Raw genomic sequence first — 14,279 nt, forward strand, 5'->3', positions numbered from 1 at the left:
AATGTACAATTGTTTCAAACTTTGATTTTAATTTTTTTTTCCGTTGAGTTTTAAAATTCGCCGATTCGCATTTGAACAAAAAAAAAGTCTTTTGCAGTGCCAACGAACTCACCTATACAAACACACACACACAGTCGAACCTGATTTGCTGACTCGGAGTTGAGCATATGCATGTAGGCGCTTTTCGCAATCGGCGAATCATTTTTCGAAAGTTGGGAGGACTCGCGAACCTCGGCCGCCGGAAGAGATAAGCTTTTATCTAGGGTCACGGATCATAGGCTGAAGTTGAGGCTGTGTTGGTTCGGACGGATTCGAATAATTTTTATTTCGATTGTTAAACAATATAGACGATTCACCGAGTATCGCTGCATTGAGTCAACTCGTTGCTAAAATATTTGGATTGTTGTCGAGACATTGTTATCGTCTTTTTTTCAAATATCAAAACGGATAGCGCCCGCTAATGTCCTGCATGACCGTACGCGATTGACAGTATTAGTCATTTGTAAACGAAGGCTAGCCGTAAATCATTTCGACGCTCATCAACTTGACTTTCGCGCTTTTTCTTTCGCGATATATGAATTTTTCTTATTCCAATCGAATTCGATCTATATGCAAGCGTGCGATGGGCTTTTTTTGCAAAAGGCTATCGCGATGCGATTTTTATGCTCGCGCGTGCGCATATACGAACGAGCGATGCCAGCAAATTGTGTATACGGCGGGTATAATCATTTGCGTCAGTTGAGGCAAAAAAGTTAATGTAGAACCGAATGATTTCGCGTGATTGCTAACTTCTCGGTCCGTTTGCTTATCTGAACTTAACGAGTGCCCCTTCGTTTCAGTCATAGCATCGTGCTTATAGGCAAATCGTTGCCTATATATTGTTGTGGCCGAGCCTGAACGTTGCGCGATTCGAACGCCAAGAATCGCGCATAGCGACCCTTAGCAACGTGAACAACGGCGTCGCGTATTTTGTTGTTTATGTTCAGCTGGTTCTGACAGCTGTTGAGAACAGTTATGTTTGCGTTTGTTATTCTTATTACCCGAAGCCGATCGTAACAAAATCTATTAATCGTTGTTTTCGATATTTTTAAGCACTGGCTATTTTTCTGATTTATAGCAGTAAATTTTATTTCACGATCGTAATTAATGTACAGATTGAGCTAGAAAATACGAACGAATGCTAAAGTGCCATTTTGACTGTGACAGGGGTGGCGTGGCTCTGTGTCTGAGCGCGCAAGGCAGGCGCAACGGTGAGGCTCTGGTACGTTTCGTGAGCAAGGAGCACAGAGACATGGCGCTCAAGAGGCACAAGCACCACATCGACCAGCGTTACATCGAGGTCTACAAGGCTTTGGGCGAGGACTTCGTCTCGGTAGCCGGCGGTACCAATGGAGAGGCTCACGCCTTCCTGTCGCGCGGAGCTCAGGTCATCGTCAGGATGCGAGGTCTGCCCTACGACTGCACCGCCAAGCAAGTGGTACGTTCGAGCTTTTGTGATGTTCGAAATTTAAAAATCGTAGATATAGTGAGTTTTAAATTTGAACGTTGTGCTTGCAGTTGGAGTTTTTCCTGACTGGACAGAAGCCCTGTCAAGTGCTGGATGGAGAGGACGGAGTTTTGTTCGTTAAGAAGGCCGACGGCAGAGCCACCGGGGACGCGTTCGTGCTCTTTGCCCAGGAGGAGGATGCGGCGAAAGCTCTCAGCAAGCACAGAGACTGCATTGGGAGCAGATACATCGAGCTGTTCCGGAGTACGACGGCAGAGGTTCAGCAGGCAAGTAGCTGATTCTTTTTTGGATATTGCAGAGCAGTAGGGACTCACATTGGTCGGGAAATTAATTGTATGTATACTCTTAATCCACAGGTATTGAATAGAGTCAGTGACATAAAACCGTTTGAGAGAACGATAATGCAGCCGCTTCCTCCCCTACCTCTTCCGCAACACTTCATCACGTCCGGGACTCGCAAGGATTGCGTTCGTCTGCGAGGACTTCCGTATGAGGCCCTCGTCGAGCATATTCTCGAGTTCATGGGAGAGCATTCGAAAAATATCGAGTATCAGGGTGTTCATATGGTTTTCAACGCTCAGGTAAGCCAACTGCACATCATCGAGTTGTTCAATTACCCTGAAATATCGGAGATCTAACTTGAATTGTGTCAACAGGGTCAACCCTCGGGCGAGGCCTTCATTCAGATGAACAGCGAGGCGGCTGCGTATGTGTGTGCCTCTCAGCGCCATCACCGCTACATGATCTACGGCAAGAAACAGCGCTACATCGAGGTCTTCCAATGCAGCGGCGAAGACATGAATATGGTGTTGACAGGCACTCATCTACCGGGTAAGGCTCTGCTGTCACCCGGTTCACTGACCGCCGCTGGCGGTGGGCAAGGCCCTGTGCCACCGGCTCCAGCTCAGGTGCCGGTGCCCGCTCCCCAGTCCTCCGCGCCCCTCTGGGATATTCACGCCTTCGTACAGGCCCAGGCCCAAGCTCAAGCTCAGGTTCAAGCCCAAGCTCAGGCTCAGGCAGCGCAAGCACAAGCGCAAGCTGCTCAAGCCCAAGCGGCTCAGGCCCAGGCTTTCAGACAGCAAGATCTCTGGCTGATGGCCTTGGCCCAGAATGGTGCTAGTGCCGGCTCCTCGCCTGCCTCGCCCACATCAACCAGTAAAGCTCTCGCGTTGCCCTCCAATGTTCAAGCCCAGCATCAACATCCTCACCACCCGAGTTTGGGCCCGGCTTACAGCCACGAGCAGCAACTTCATGCCCAAGCTGTAGCTCAGCATGCCGCAGTTGCCAATTCCGCGCCTCTGCTCTTCTTCAACATGCCCTCGCACAGGATTCCGTTGCTCAGGGCACATGCACCTCCCGGTTTTCTAGCTCCCTCTATGATTCCCGGCGCCCCTATCAATCCCGCCGCTCTTCTGGGTTTGAAGAGATCGTGGGACTCTGCCTTCCCTGCAGAAACTGCCGCTGCGGCACCAAAACGTGCTGCCTGGCAGACACCTGCAGCCGCATTTCATGCGACTCAAACAGCCGCTCCGACTCTCTATCCCGCTCAGTTCTTCCCACAGATTTAAGTTGGAATTGTAGATCATTCAGTTCGCTTGGAACTAACCAGAAGTTTATCACTTTGATTTTGACTGGGCTTGTTACTTTTTCTTCCTTATTTCGAATTTATTGGAACCCGTACTTAAATAAACGATACGGAGTGTTCTCCAATCTATCATTACTTACGGTATATTCAATACCCAGTTCAAAAATAATTACAAAGATATTCTACTAAAAATGATCATTCATAAAACTATTTAATAGTGGATATAAGTTTAAGCCAATAGTGGTACAACATATAAAGTTCTATTGTCCATTTATTACTAGTAGTTGTTCGTTATAAAATTATATAAATAGGTGTAATTATTTTTCTGATAGTTTACAAACAAATTGCAGCACTCTATTTTTATGGAGACTAGAAGTAGAATTTTTAGAGCTGGTACTTAATCCATGAATTGAACTACGTCATACTTTCTCTTTATCACATTCAGAATAATAAATTTTGAAAGTGATAAAACTGTAGATTTTCTTAGTAATTTTGATACACCAGTTTACACAATCATGCCTATCGGAAGTTTTATTACCTGAAACTGTCCTGAACTGTTTGTTGTAGGACACTTTTGATCTACAAAAAATCATTGTACTTTTTTTTTTAAATATGGCTTTTGCCATATAATGATGCCGACTAAGTGCCTTTACATGTCGATATTTTCCTTTAAAGTGATAAAATGAAGTACTTATAAAATTGATAATTCCTTATGATAGATACCGGCCGTAACTTTTCTTACAGTCTACTCTATTTACTGTATATTTATTTTCTATAACTGTAATTATTTTGTATAGTATAGAGAGAGTAATTTAACTGTTGTCTTCTTAACAGTCTGTTACATTTGAAAAATTTCTATTCTTCGAGATATTTCAAAATCTTTGAATCGATTACTTTTTCAAAGTAACGAGAATACAAGAGTTTCTTGTAGTTTAGTTCTGTAAATAAAGCATATATCTTTGAATCGACAATATAATAGTTTATAGCTTTATTATATATACATATATATGAAAAATCTATATTGTATGTATATATTTTGCTACGTATATTTTTCTATGTATTTAGATTAGAAATCAAGCGTGGATCCCATCCATCTTTGAAATTAGCGAAAAGTTAGAGCAAAGCTTGGATATAGAGCAATCCTGAATAAGAGCTCTGTCTGTCACACTCGACCCCAATAAGCGAAGGTGATGATTTCCCAAGGTGCTTCATTCCCTCGAAACGATCCTTTGTCCTCTCCTTCTCGGTATACCTGACTCGCGACCCCATCATTGCGACAATTCATTTATATAAGCAAAAAGCACAAAAAAGACAACTTAGAGTACAAAGGCGAAGGGACGCAAAGGTTGATAATATTTTTTTCTTATAGTTATAGATATACACACGATGAATATATACATATATATGTAGGCGTTGTAAGTCGCGTATAAGCTTAAGGGCAGTACTGAGGATGCGAGAGTACCGGACCAATCATATACGATAAACATTCCTATGATGCATATCCTAGAGTTTTTTTGACGCGTCTTTATCTTCCCTTGACTTTAACGATTCATCCGGTACTCCGACAGAATCAGTAGTCCCAAAATTGTTTTCCTTTTATAAGCACGAGCCTCACATTCCAATCGATGCTTGACCTTCATTTCCTTGCCAATGACAAATATTCGAACTAGTTGCATTCATAATCCATGAAATAGTCATACGGCGGATCCCAATCATGTTTTTCTTTGCTCTATAATGAAATCTCTTTTTTAGCTGTAATAAAAGCCTATCAACCAAGCGGTGATGCGTATCGAACGTTAGTAAAGTGCCGTATAGCCATGGAAAAGTATGTTTTGATTTGAAAATCGAACGACATTGCCGCTCGGTATTCGATATGGTATTGACGAATAAATGCATGGACTGGGATGTGGAGGTGTGTTCACTTTAACTACACTAGTTTCTCGCCGTCTCTGCGATAAGAAACGCGCGAAAATTGTTCGTGGCCAATATAACGCTTGTCGACTCCTTACTGTTATAACTTGAAATGAACACGCGCTGACGATCGCAAAATTGCCGATCATACGTATACATTGCAGACCGCTATAGTGTTCGTCCTTAAGCACCTAATGTATTTATATAAGTGCTCATGACATTCGTCGAGTAAAGCCGTTTTGTTGATCTTGAAATGTTAGATTTGAGAAAAAATATTTTACAATTTTTATTACACATCGGCTTTGCTCAACAGAAGCTATAAGGGACAAAATCGTAAATTGTACCTTAACAGTCAAAACTCAATGTAAATTAACATTTCTTGGTGATTAAATATGTATACGAAGTCGTGGCTTGGAATATATAGTTATACGACGGTGACGAACGAATTGAGTTTTGACTCTAAAAAGGAACGGTATATTAAAAAAAAAAGAATAACCTTCTTGAAACGAAAAAAGAAATCATGGTTTCGCTATATTATAAGATACATTTCGAAGATATATATGAATTCCGTTTACTGAAAAGATTTATGAAAGAGTGAGAAAATGTTAATTAAGTGCGTGGCAATCGATATTACTTCTTATAATTATATATTAATATCTCACCACATGAAAAAAAAATCAATTTAAAATTTAGTCGATACCGAGTAATAAATCATTCCGACGAACACAAGTACTGATAGGCATACCTAGTAATAAGAACGATCGACCAGCATGTTATTGTTCGATCTAGGACCATCAGTTTTTTCCGTAAAATCAATCGTGTGTTCGATTGGACAATAAGTAATTGCATCGCGTGATCAGTTGTCAATACTATACATGCACAAATTGGCGAATTGTACATAATTAAGTTAATTAAGCTTTCCGTATTTGCAAATCGTTAAGTTTTTTTCGTCTAATAAGTAGAGGTGGTAATAATCCTGTTAACGATTGCTAAATCGCGTTCTAATCAAGGATGCACGCCATTGTCAGTGATTTTGTCAGTGGTGAAGCTTTTTTTCTCTCAAAGATATGACAGAATCAGTGGTTTTGGGTGTAAGTGTGTTTTTTGTTTTGTGATGCTTTCATTTTGCTCATAGACAGATTCAGAACCCACGCAGTGATTAACATAATATTAGTAAGATATACAGATGACGAATATATAATCGAAATGAAAGAATTTGAGTTATCAGCATAATGAAATCGTCACACCAAAGTAGAATTGTTGGCTTTCGCCGAGTCTGCGCGGCAGTGTCTTGTGCAGAGACTCTTATTTTTTGCCTTGAAAACAAGAACTTCTTTTACGTGTACTAACTTTTCACTCCAGACCTCAGTAAACTGTGCTAGATGTGTTGTCTGGTGATATGGTGGCTAACATTTGGTTTATCGTGATTGGAATGTGGTTTAAACATGATTAATTTCATTTTGCTATATCTATATACATAGAAAAAATTAATTTTGACATTGCAATAATTATATTGTGTTTGGACCACAGGACACGTTTTTCTATATCTATCAGTCCACATACTTGGAGCGTTTAGCGCAGAAATGACTTTCAGAAATAAGGGGATAAAGTGATGAAGCAACACAAATTTACTTCACATTCCGGGTTTCACACACAAGCTTCTGCCTTTGCCTTCTCGCGAAAGCTAACCTCGTCGATGCATTTTTCAAACAAAAATAGCACTACGCGGTTGGGAAAACGATGAAATGTTTATAAGCGCCTCGACACAATATAATACAAACGATGGGGCACCTCTTCCATTATTTTTTATTGTGATGAGCGAATCTACGAAATAGAGAGAAAGCCTCCTTGATAGATACACATATATTTACAAGAATAGATATATATATTTCATATATATATACATATATACATATATACTTTATATACGTACCTTTTTTTCGCAGAGCAAAATCGGTCTTTCTTGTAACGCGCATATATGCAGTAAAAAACGAAAACCGATACACTCATGGACATATATAGAACACACGTTTATTACCTACTGTATACTCTTTGTATATCGATGATTATAATCAATAATCATGTTTTAATAAATGTACTCGTGTCTCGTGGATATTATCTTTTGCGCTTGGCGGGTTTTGGTGGTCTCTTATATACATTCCTTGAAATACCTTGCACGGTGGTCGTACTTTTTTTGCTCTTTTATTTGTGATTTCAAATATGTATTTTTTTCTGGATTTTTCTTGTGTCATCTAATTTTTAAGCGCAGATAAAATTGTGTGACCGCGTTCGCTATGTAGTTAGTGTTTTTTCAAATAGTAGCATATTTTTGGCAAAAATCAATCAATTACGGAAAATCGATTGGTGCAGTTGCAAGTATTTTATTCAGCGCAGCTTTGCTCATTAGTTTGGGAATTATCTTTTTGAAGCCCTTATTGGTTCAATGCCTTGTTGAGGATACAGTAAGATGCAATTGTAATCAGTCGCACTTGTTTTTGCTATGCGATTTACTCAATGTCTTACTTGATTCACAGTTGCGCTTGACTCTATCGGCTTCGCTGTATTAAACAATATTTTGGGAATTTATGCATGAACCTTAGAATTTTTTACAAATACATTTATACATATTATAAATATTGGTTGCATGAATGACGCCAACGAAATGGCAGACATTAAAAGAATAATCGCGTCTCTGACAACGGAGACCGAATAACCGAGCAAAAGTGATTAATTTTCATTTACTTCTCTAACGGGTATAAACTCGGAAAAAGTACGGTCATCGCTCCTGTTCCAATCGAAGCGCGACGCCGCTGTTTTTGATGTGGTCTCAAATTGCGCAACGAGCAGCTGAGTCGCGCTTCGATTTCTTTACATTATTTCACACTGGGCACGCAGGTATCTTTGGTCGTCTTCTCGTGGAAGCTAAGCCTGGAGATAATCTATATATATATATATGTCATAACTCTTCTTTGTCTTCTGTCTTTTTTACATACTTAGTTTCGTTGTTGTTTTTATTATTTTTATTTCACACTGCATATTCTCTTCTCACACTTCATTCATTCATCCATCAGTGCTCTTGATTACATAATAGATACTCCTTTCCCTCGATATTATCACCATGCATTTTTATATTGCATAAATATATACTCGCTTTCATAGGCTGGCTTTTTGCACTATTATTTTGTATCATAACTTTACTATTTATAGGCAGTCTCACGATGTTGATAGTGTGAATAACTTGAAACAGTAGTTGACATAGTCGCTTCTATTATTTTCAGCATTATTTGTAGAACAACTCTTTCTTTTTTTTTCACTTTTAAATGTGTATTTTAAATTTTCATTTCAATCGAATCTGTGCACGAAAATAATGCAAAGTCAGCTCTTGAAGGCGTCATCAGTATTTGTCTCTAATAATAAAAGTATGGTGGTAGTACGAGGAAAAGGATGTGTAATAGATGGAATCATGACGAGTTTAATCGTAATGCTTACTCAAGTCACACTCGTGTCTGTTAAGCGATCACTTATACTCTTGCAATAACATTACCAAAGATGCCTGCTTTAGCTCCATGTGCTATTTGTTATAATATTTAAGATCAAATATAACTGTAAGATTTCATTAACGATGGAAACGCGTACATTATTTTTTAACAATTCTCATTTTGTATGTTTAACATAAATTTTTACAATCGTGTACGCGTTTCCATCAAAGTAATTTCTCTATAGCATCGTTGGAAAAAGTGGAAGATTCAAGTCATCATAAGCGAGAAAATTTTCTTGTCTGGCAAGAACATAACAACAAACAAAAAAACGCTTCAATTCTTTGGTACAATAGCAAAATTGAAATTGGCGCGGAGAAGCGCGGTTATCATGTTGTGAAGGTATATACTGTGGTAAACTGTCGCTGGGGCGCAGGTACACACACGTTTGCTAGATACTTAATAGTGGCTGATTCTTCTTACACTGTCGTTTTTTTTATTCATATACTTAGTTTCAAATTGAACTCTTGAATGTTTTTTTATTTTGGGTGATTTACAATCTGGGAATTTTATTTACTCAGGCGATGCGACTTAATTGTGGAAATAAAATGCTTCTCCGCGCAGTTACAGTAGAAGGTGTACTCTTTCTCCTTCTCTCTCTTTTTTTTTGTAATGAACGTCAATTAGCATTTTTTAAAAAATATCTAAATCTTAAAAGTAGATTTGAAAAAAAGAGAGGGATACGAAGAAAAAGAATGTTAATTTGGGCAAGTGCGTATGGTTGTGTACGTTACATGGTGATTTGGCAAACAAAAACAAAAAAAAAACGAGAAACTTGGGCAGAATCTCGGTGGTGCGACACATAAAGGTATATTTACGTTATGATGGTGCAGTGTCAATTTTGGTAGCGGGACTTCTACGTGCAATACTAACTTCTGTGCTTCCAGGTAGGCCAAGTCAATCATTATTCCTAAGCTGGCTGATGCGCGACTTAGCTACGATTGTCCATCGATCCGATCCTTACATTTTTTCTCTTGAAAATTATGTTTTCAAATAAAATGGATTGTGGGCAATCGAAGGTACGTCATGCGTCGGGAGAAAACGCTGTGATGCGTATAGCGGGAGACAAGTGTGTGTCGTCTTTCGCGGTTATTCAAACTTCCTCATAACAGCCTCATTGGCAATTCATGTTGATCTTCTTTATAGTTGAGTGAAAAGCAAGAGTAGACGCATTTTTTTATTATTACTTTTTTGTACATAGACAATCTCATTGGGTTAACGGTGTTATATACTTATATAATTGGCTATTTTTTTATTTCTCTCTGGTGTTCACGATACGCATAAATAAAAAAAGTGTCAAACTTATTCCACTGGTCACGAGTTGAACCAAGCTGTATAACCACGCGATTAAAAAAAACTACGATACGTGTGCGCGTCCAAAAATAGAAAACCCTCGTTATCGTCGCGTTATCGTCGTAATAATTGTAGCGCGTAGAAAAAAAGTAAGCGATAGAGAGGCGTATGAAGGGACTGACTGATGATGGTTGGGATTTTCTGTACAACAGGGAACGCGATGATGTCTCCACCACTGGCACCGGGCGCGATATTCCCGGCACCGCCTGCGGCGATGCTGCCACGTGGACCGCCGGCTCCGTTTGCCCAAGCCTATCCGCCGATATTCTACTGGCCTTATCCGTCGCCACCCGTCAGTCCGACGAGCTACTACAATCCAGTAACTGTGCCCGGGATCACATCCATTCCTCAGCAGGCTGCACTCGTGAGTATAGACTTATTTTAAAATTGACTTTTTTAGTTTGGCATTTTAAAATTAAATTTTAATGACATAAGGACAATTTTAATTTTAATAAGTATTAAAATTACGACTTCCAGCTGACACCGCCGGAATGCCTGCAGCTCGGGCCGCCAGAGCCTCGCGTGGACGCCCTGATCCCACGGCCGGACGTCGACAAGCGGATGAGCCACCCGTCGCTCCAGGCGCCCTGCAACCAGTACGTCGATCTCTTCTTCGTCGTCGATCACTCAAGACTCAGTCCATCCCGTAGCCGGGCCGATCCTCTCACGCGTACCAACCCCGCGGTCGAGTGTGATCCCCTCTACGCTCCCTCCCTCACACTTCCCATCCCTCCGACCTGTCACTAAGGAATCGCTTCAGAATCTGCCAAAGTCTCGAAAACGACGACGAGCTCGTCTCCTCTCGAGGCCCTCACTGCTGTGTATACAATGCGCGAGGACGAACGCGTGCATGCGTATATCGGTATAGACGTATAACGAGAGAAAGAGAGAACAAAGTGTACGGTAGTCTTTTTTGGCGTGCCCCCTTGACGGGCAGGAGCCTTCTAGTCTAGACACAAATACGAGCGCCGCGTGCCCTCGTGCGTCGATCGGTGTCTGTAAGTATACGATGATGTATACACGCACGCGCACACCAATTGTCGAGCGCGACGAAAGAACGGAATTCGACGGAAGGAGCGCATCGCGTATTTTTACTTTGTTTCCTTTTTTTAAAACTTGATAATTGTGCGCGTTTCGCGCGATACATGTGCGTTACGTACATAGATTTTATCCTCGTTGCTATCAAGAGAAGAAGTCTACTTTACGCAGAGTAGTGTGTATTATTATTCGAGTTTCGCGCGCGATCTATAGTTAGAGTGTAATTAATGTTAAATTTAATATATTCTTTACACGCATGTGTATGTTCGATTCGTATTTTATAAAATTGATTGGATAATACGTTATACGACACTTTCGAGCAGATACGAGCCGAGCCGGAAAACATTTGTGGGTTGAACAAAGTACATTTTATCAAAAAATCTGTTTGCAACTGATTCAAAATTTTAGTTGCGTTGCTCGTCGCTGCTCATACAATTTTCCGTCGTAACAATTCTAGACGCATAATAATCAGTAAAATATATTTTTCGACACTGGCATAGTATGCCGTGCACGCAAACAGCAAATATTACAAATGTCTTCCCGAGCAATCGTTCGTACGTAATACTTTCAACACTTGATCCCCATTAGCAAGACTAGTAGCCGTTAGCTTGTAGTGGTTTAGTTTAGATACTTTATTAGCTATTCTCTGTTTTTGTTCTTTGACTTGTGTACCGAGACGTACTATAGTATAATATATGTATAACTACCGTTTTCTTCAATTACCGTCGAAATTGCCATTTCTTTCCTGCGATCGACCGAAGTGCAATTTCTGCGAAAACCTCGTTAGAACGCTCCGGCAATGAAGGAGCGCTGATGATGCAGATGCAATAAATAATCGAGCCTCTCTTATACAAGCGTCAAGCAACTTTTGTGCAATAAATAAATAAACAAATATAGTTACAAATATATAGATAAGATTAGCCGAAACGGGTGATGCGAAAAAACGCGCGAACGCACTTTTTCAAGGTATCGCTTTTTTGCACGTATCTTCGATATCCCTTGAGCAGGTGTTTTCTCATAAATGTATAACTATAGTCTCTACTTGCCAAATTTTTGCGTACTGTAGCTTTTCGAAAATCTTATAAAGCAGTGAAAATCAATCTGTCGTGAAAAATTGCTTTATGAGATCTAGACAAGCTGAATGAAATGTTCAAAGATCAAGATGCGTTTTTTTCGAAATCACCCCTGCGCATTAAAAGCTAAAACTATCTAAGCATACTTTGAATATTCTGTCCACGAATTAATATCAAATGCAAAGCAAGATGAAACGACAATTCTATAGAACTCATAAGGAGTATGCTTTATAGTCGTTAATATATATTCAATATATATATATGTGTAGTTTAAGAAATCTATATATTTTACAGATATTATATATACGAAAATAGATCTATACGATCAAACATAATATAAATATATAGATATATAAATATATTTAATTTAATGAACAAGACATTCTCAAATGTCGTAAAATCATGAAAGAAAGAAACATATCTTGGAATCTGAAGTTTGTCTAACGATGACGCAAAATCAATGACAAATATTAATATATATATATATATATATATATATATATATATATATATATATATGCAACCTATACATACTATAAATATAAATATTACTGTTCTATATATAAAGTGCGAAGAGAAAAGGCGTCATGCGTACATGTGTTTATTAGTTTACGTGTTATTTTAATTATCTTTGTGATTCATGTGTAGCGCATGTCAAAGCGATTGCGTGAGATGAAAAACGAAAATCCTCTATACTTGGAGATACATTCCATTTTTTGTTCAACGAGAAACGAATAGCATATAATTTAACAAATCTTTCTTGGAAAAATTTGTTGTACAATGTTGTAATCTTTTACAAAACCGCTGTGCCTTTGACATCGAACTTATTGACTTGAATAAATCATTTTGGAATGCATAAAGTGAATGTCAGATGTGACTTAAAATTTTTGGCTGTTAAACCGAACGAAAATTCGATTGGTGCAATACGTAATTTAAGAACATAAGGTCCTTTTTAATTGTATAACTGTACAACAAGAATGAACAGAGGTACTGAGTTCAGTGATGTTTTTATATACTTTTTATGAGACGTTATAATAATCAAAGCTTTTGATGTTTTAATCATAGTTTCCATTGTCCCCAAATTAAATTATCGATGAACACTGAAAAGCCACTTTGTATTTGAGTTAGGAAAAATAAGTTAGGCACCACTGCGAATGAGCAGTATACATTTATCTCGTGGAAAGAATCGCAGAACGAGATGAAAGCTTGACAAGTGTTTGATGACGGCAAGCCCGAGAATCCGTCGTGCGCGTATGCGAATGTAAGAATGCACGTGCAATTCCTAATAGAAGTCGTGAAAAAATATAGCAAATTAGTTAAGTATCGTAAACGATAATGAGAAGTGTAGATAAAGTTTGATTCGAATGCTTTTTTAAATCACGACGTAAAGTCGGTGTCAAGAGAAGATTGGAAAGAGCTAGGTTTAACGAATGAAAACAACACTCGAAAAGAAGATTGTAGCAATTAGTGTATAGATGCGCGACGAATTAAGAAAAGTTTTTAAAAAAAGTCGAAGCATTGACGTAGACTATAATAGAGAAACGAAAAAAAATGAATCTAACCGCCAATGAATCTGAAAGATCAGTGAGTCTTAAGAGTGCTCCACACTTATGCTAGAAGTTCGAATTTTTAGCAGCGCCCCCACGTTACGTCTGAATAACCATTAATAATTTAAACAAACTTAAAGGTTGAAAAGTGGGTATTAGTGAGTTTCAGCAAGTGTAATCAAGAAATATTACAAAATTAAGTTTATTAGGTAAAAGTTTAAATTCACATTTTATTCCGTCGGACAAATTTTAAGAAGCAGTGGCCATTTTGCTAACTACAATTTTACTTTTTCCGACGAAATAAGCCGTTATTATTTAATTTTAATTGCTTAATTTTTTTTCAAACATTCCTTAATACTTATTGCACGTGCTGAAACTCGATTTATGATGATAAAGTTAGTCAATTAATTATAATAAACAAAAAACGTTTTCTTCGCTAGGTGGCGGGTCACTCAAGGTGTGGAGCACTCTTAAACTTGAAAAAGGATTTTAATCCATTGTTATGCAGCCTTGCTGCCGAATGACACAATCACGGTTGTACGCGATTTCATTGATAATCTAATTTTAATATTTAATTATTATGTTACATCAATATTAATATATTAAAAATATTGTTTAAAAAATTACTGTCTGTTTGTCAAATTAAAATCCAACATCCGTATTATCCAACTTACAAACTATCGAAATGCATCATTGGCTGAAGAAATAAGTGAGCAACGTTGATTCGAA

The 14,279-nt window shown here is 38.6% G+C and overlaps 1 protein-coding gene across 2 annotated transcripts in view; it reads left to right on the plus strand.

Annotated features, from left to right (window-relative positions):
- Positions 1–14,173, plus strand: part of LOC100120385 (RNA-binding protein fusilli) — a 39,651-nt gene extending 25,478 nt beyond the window's left edge. The window contains exons 7-12 of one of the 2 annotated variants that reach the window (XM_032599507.1): positions 1,207–1,477; positions 1,558–1,773; positions 1,864–2,088; positions 2,164–2,338; positions 10,045–10,256; positions 10,370–14,173. In XM_032599507.1, coding sequence (XP_032455398.1) covers positions 1,207–1,477; positions 1,558–1,773; positions 1,864–2,088; positions 2,164–2,338; positions 10,045–10,256; positions 10,370–10,639 — 1,369 coding nt within the window. In that variant the 3' untranslated portion in view covers positions 10,640–14,173. Of the gene's footprint in view, positions 1–1,206; positions 1,478–1,557; positions 1,774–1,863; positions 2,089–2,163; positions 7,117–10,044; positions 10,257–10,369 lie in introns of those variants that run through there. The other variant, XM_001603981.6, reaches the window with a different exon arrangement.
- The last annotated feature ends 106 nt before the right edge of the window (positions 14,174–14,279 follow it).

The sequence above is a fragment of the Nasonia vitripennis genome, chromosome 4, assembly GCF_009193385.2.
Source record: "Nasonia vitripennis strain AsymCx chromosome 4, Nvit_psr_1.1, whole genome shotgun sequence".
In the NCBI taxonomy this organism is placed as follows: Eukaryota; Metazoa; Arthropoda; class Insecta; order Hymenoptera; family Pteromalidae; genus Nasonia; species Nasonia vitripennis.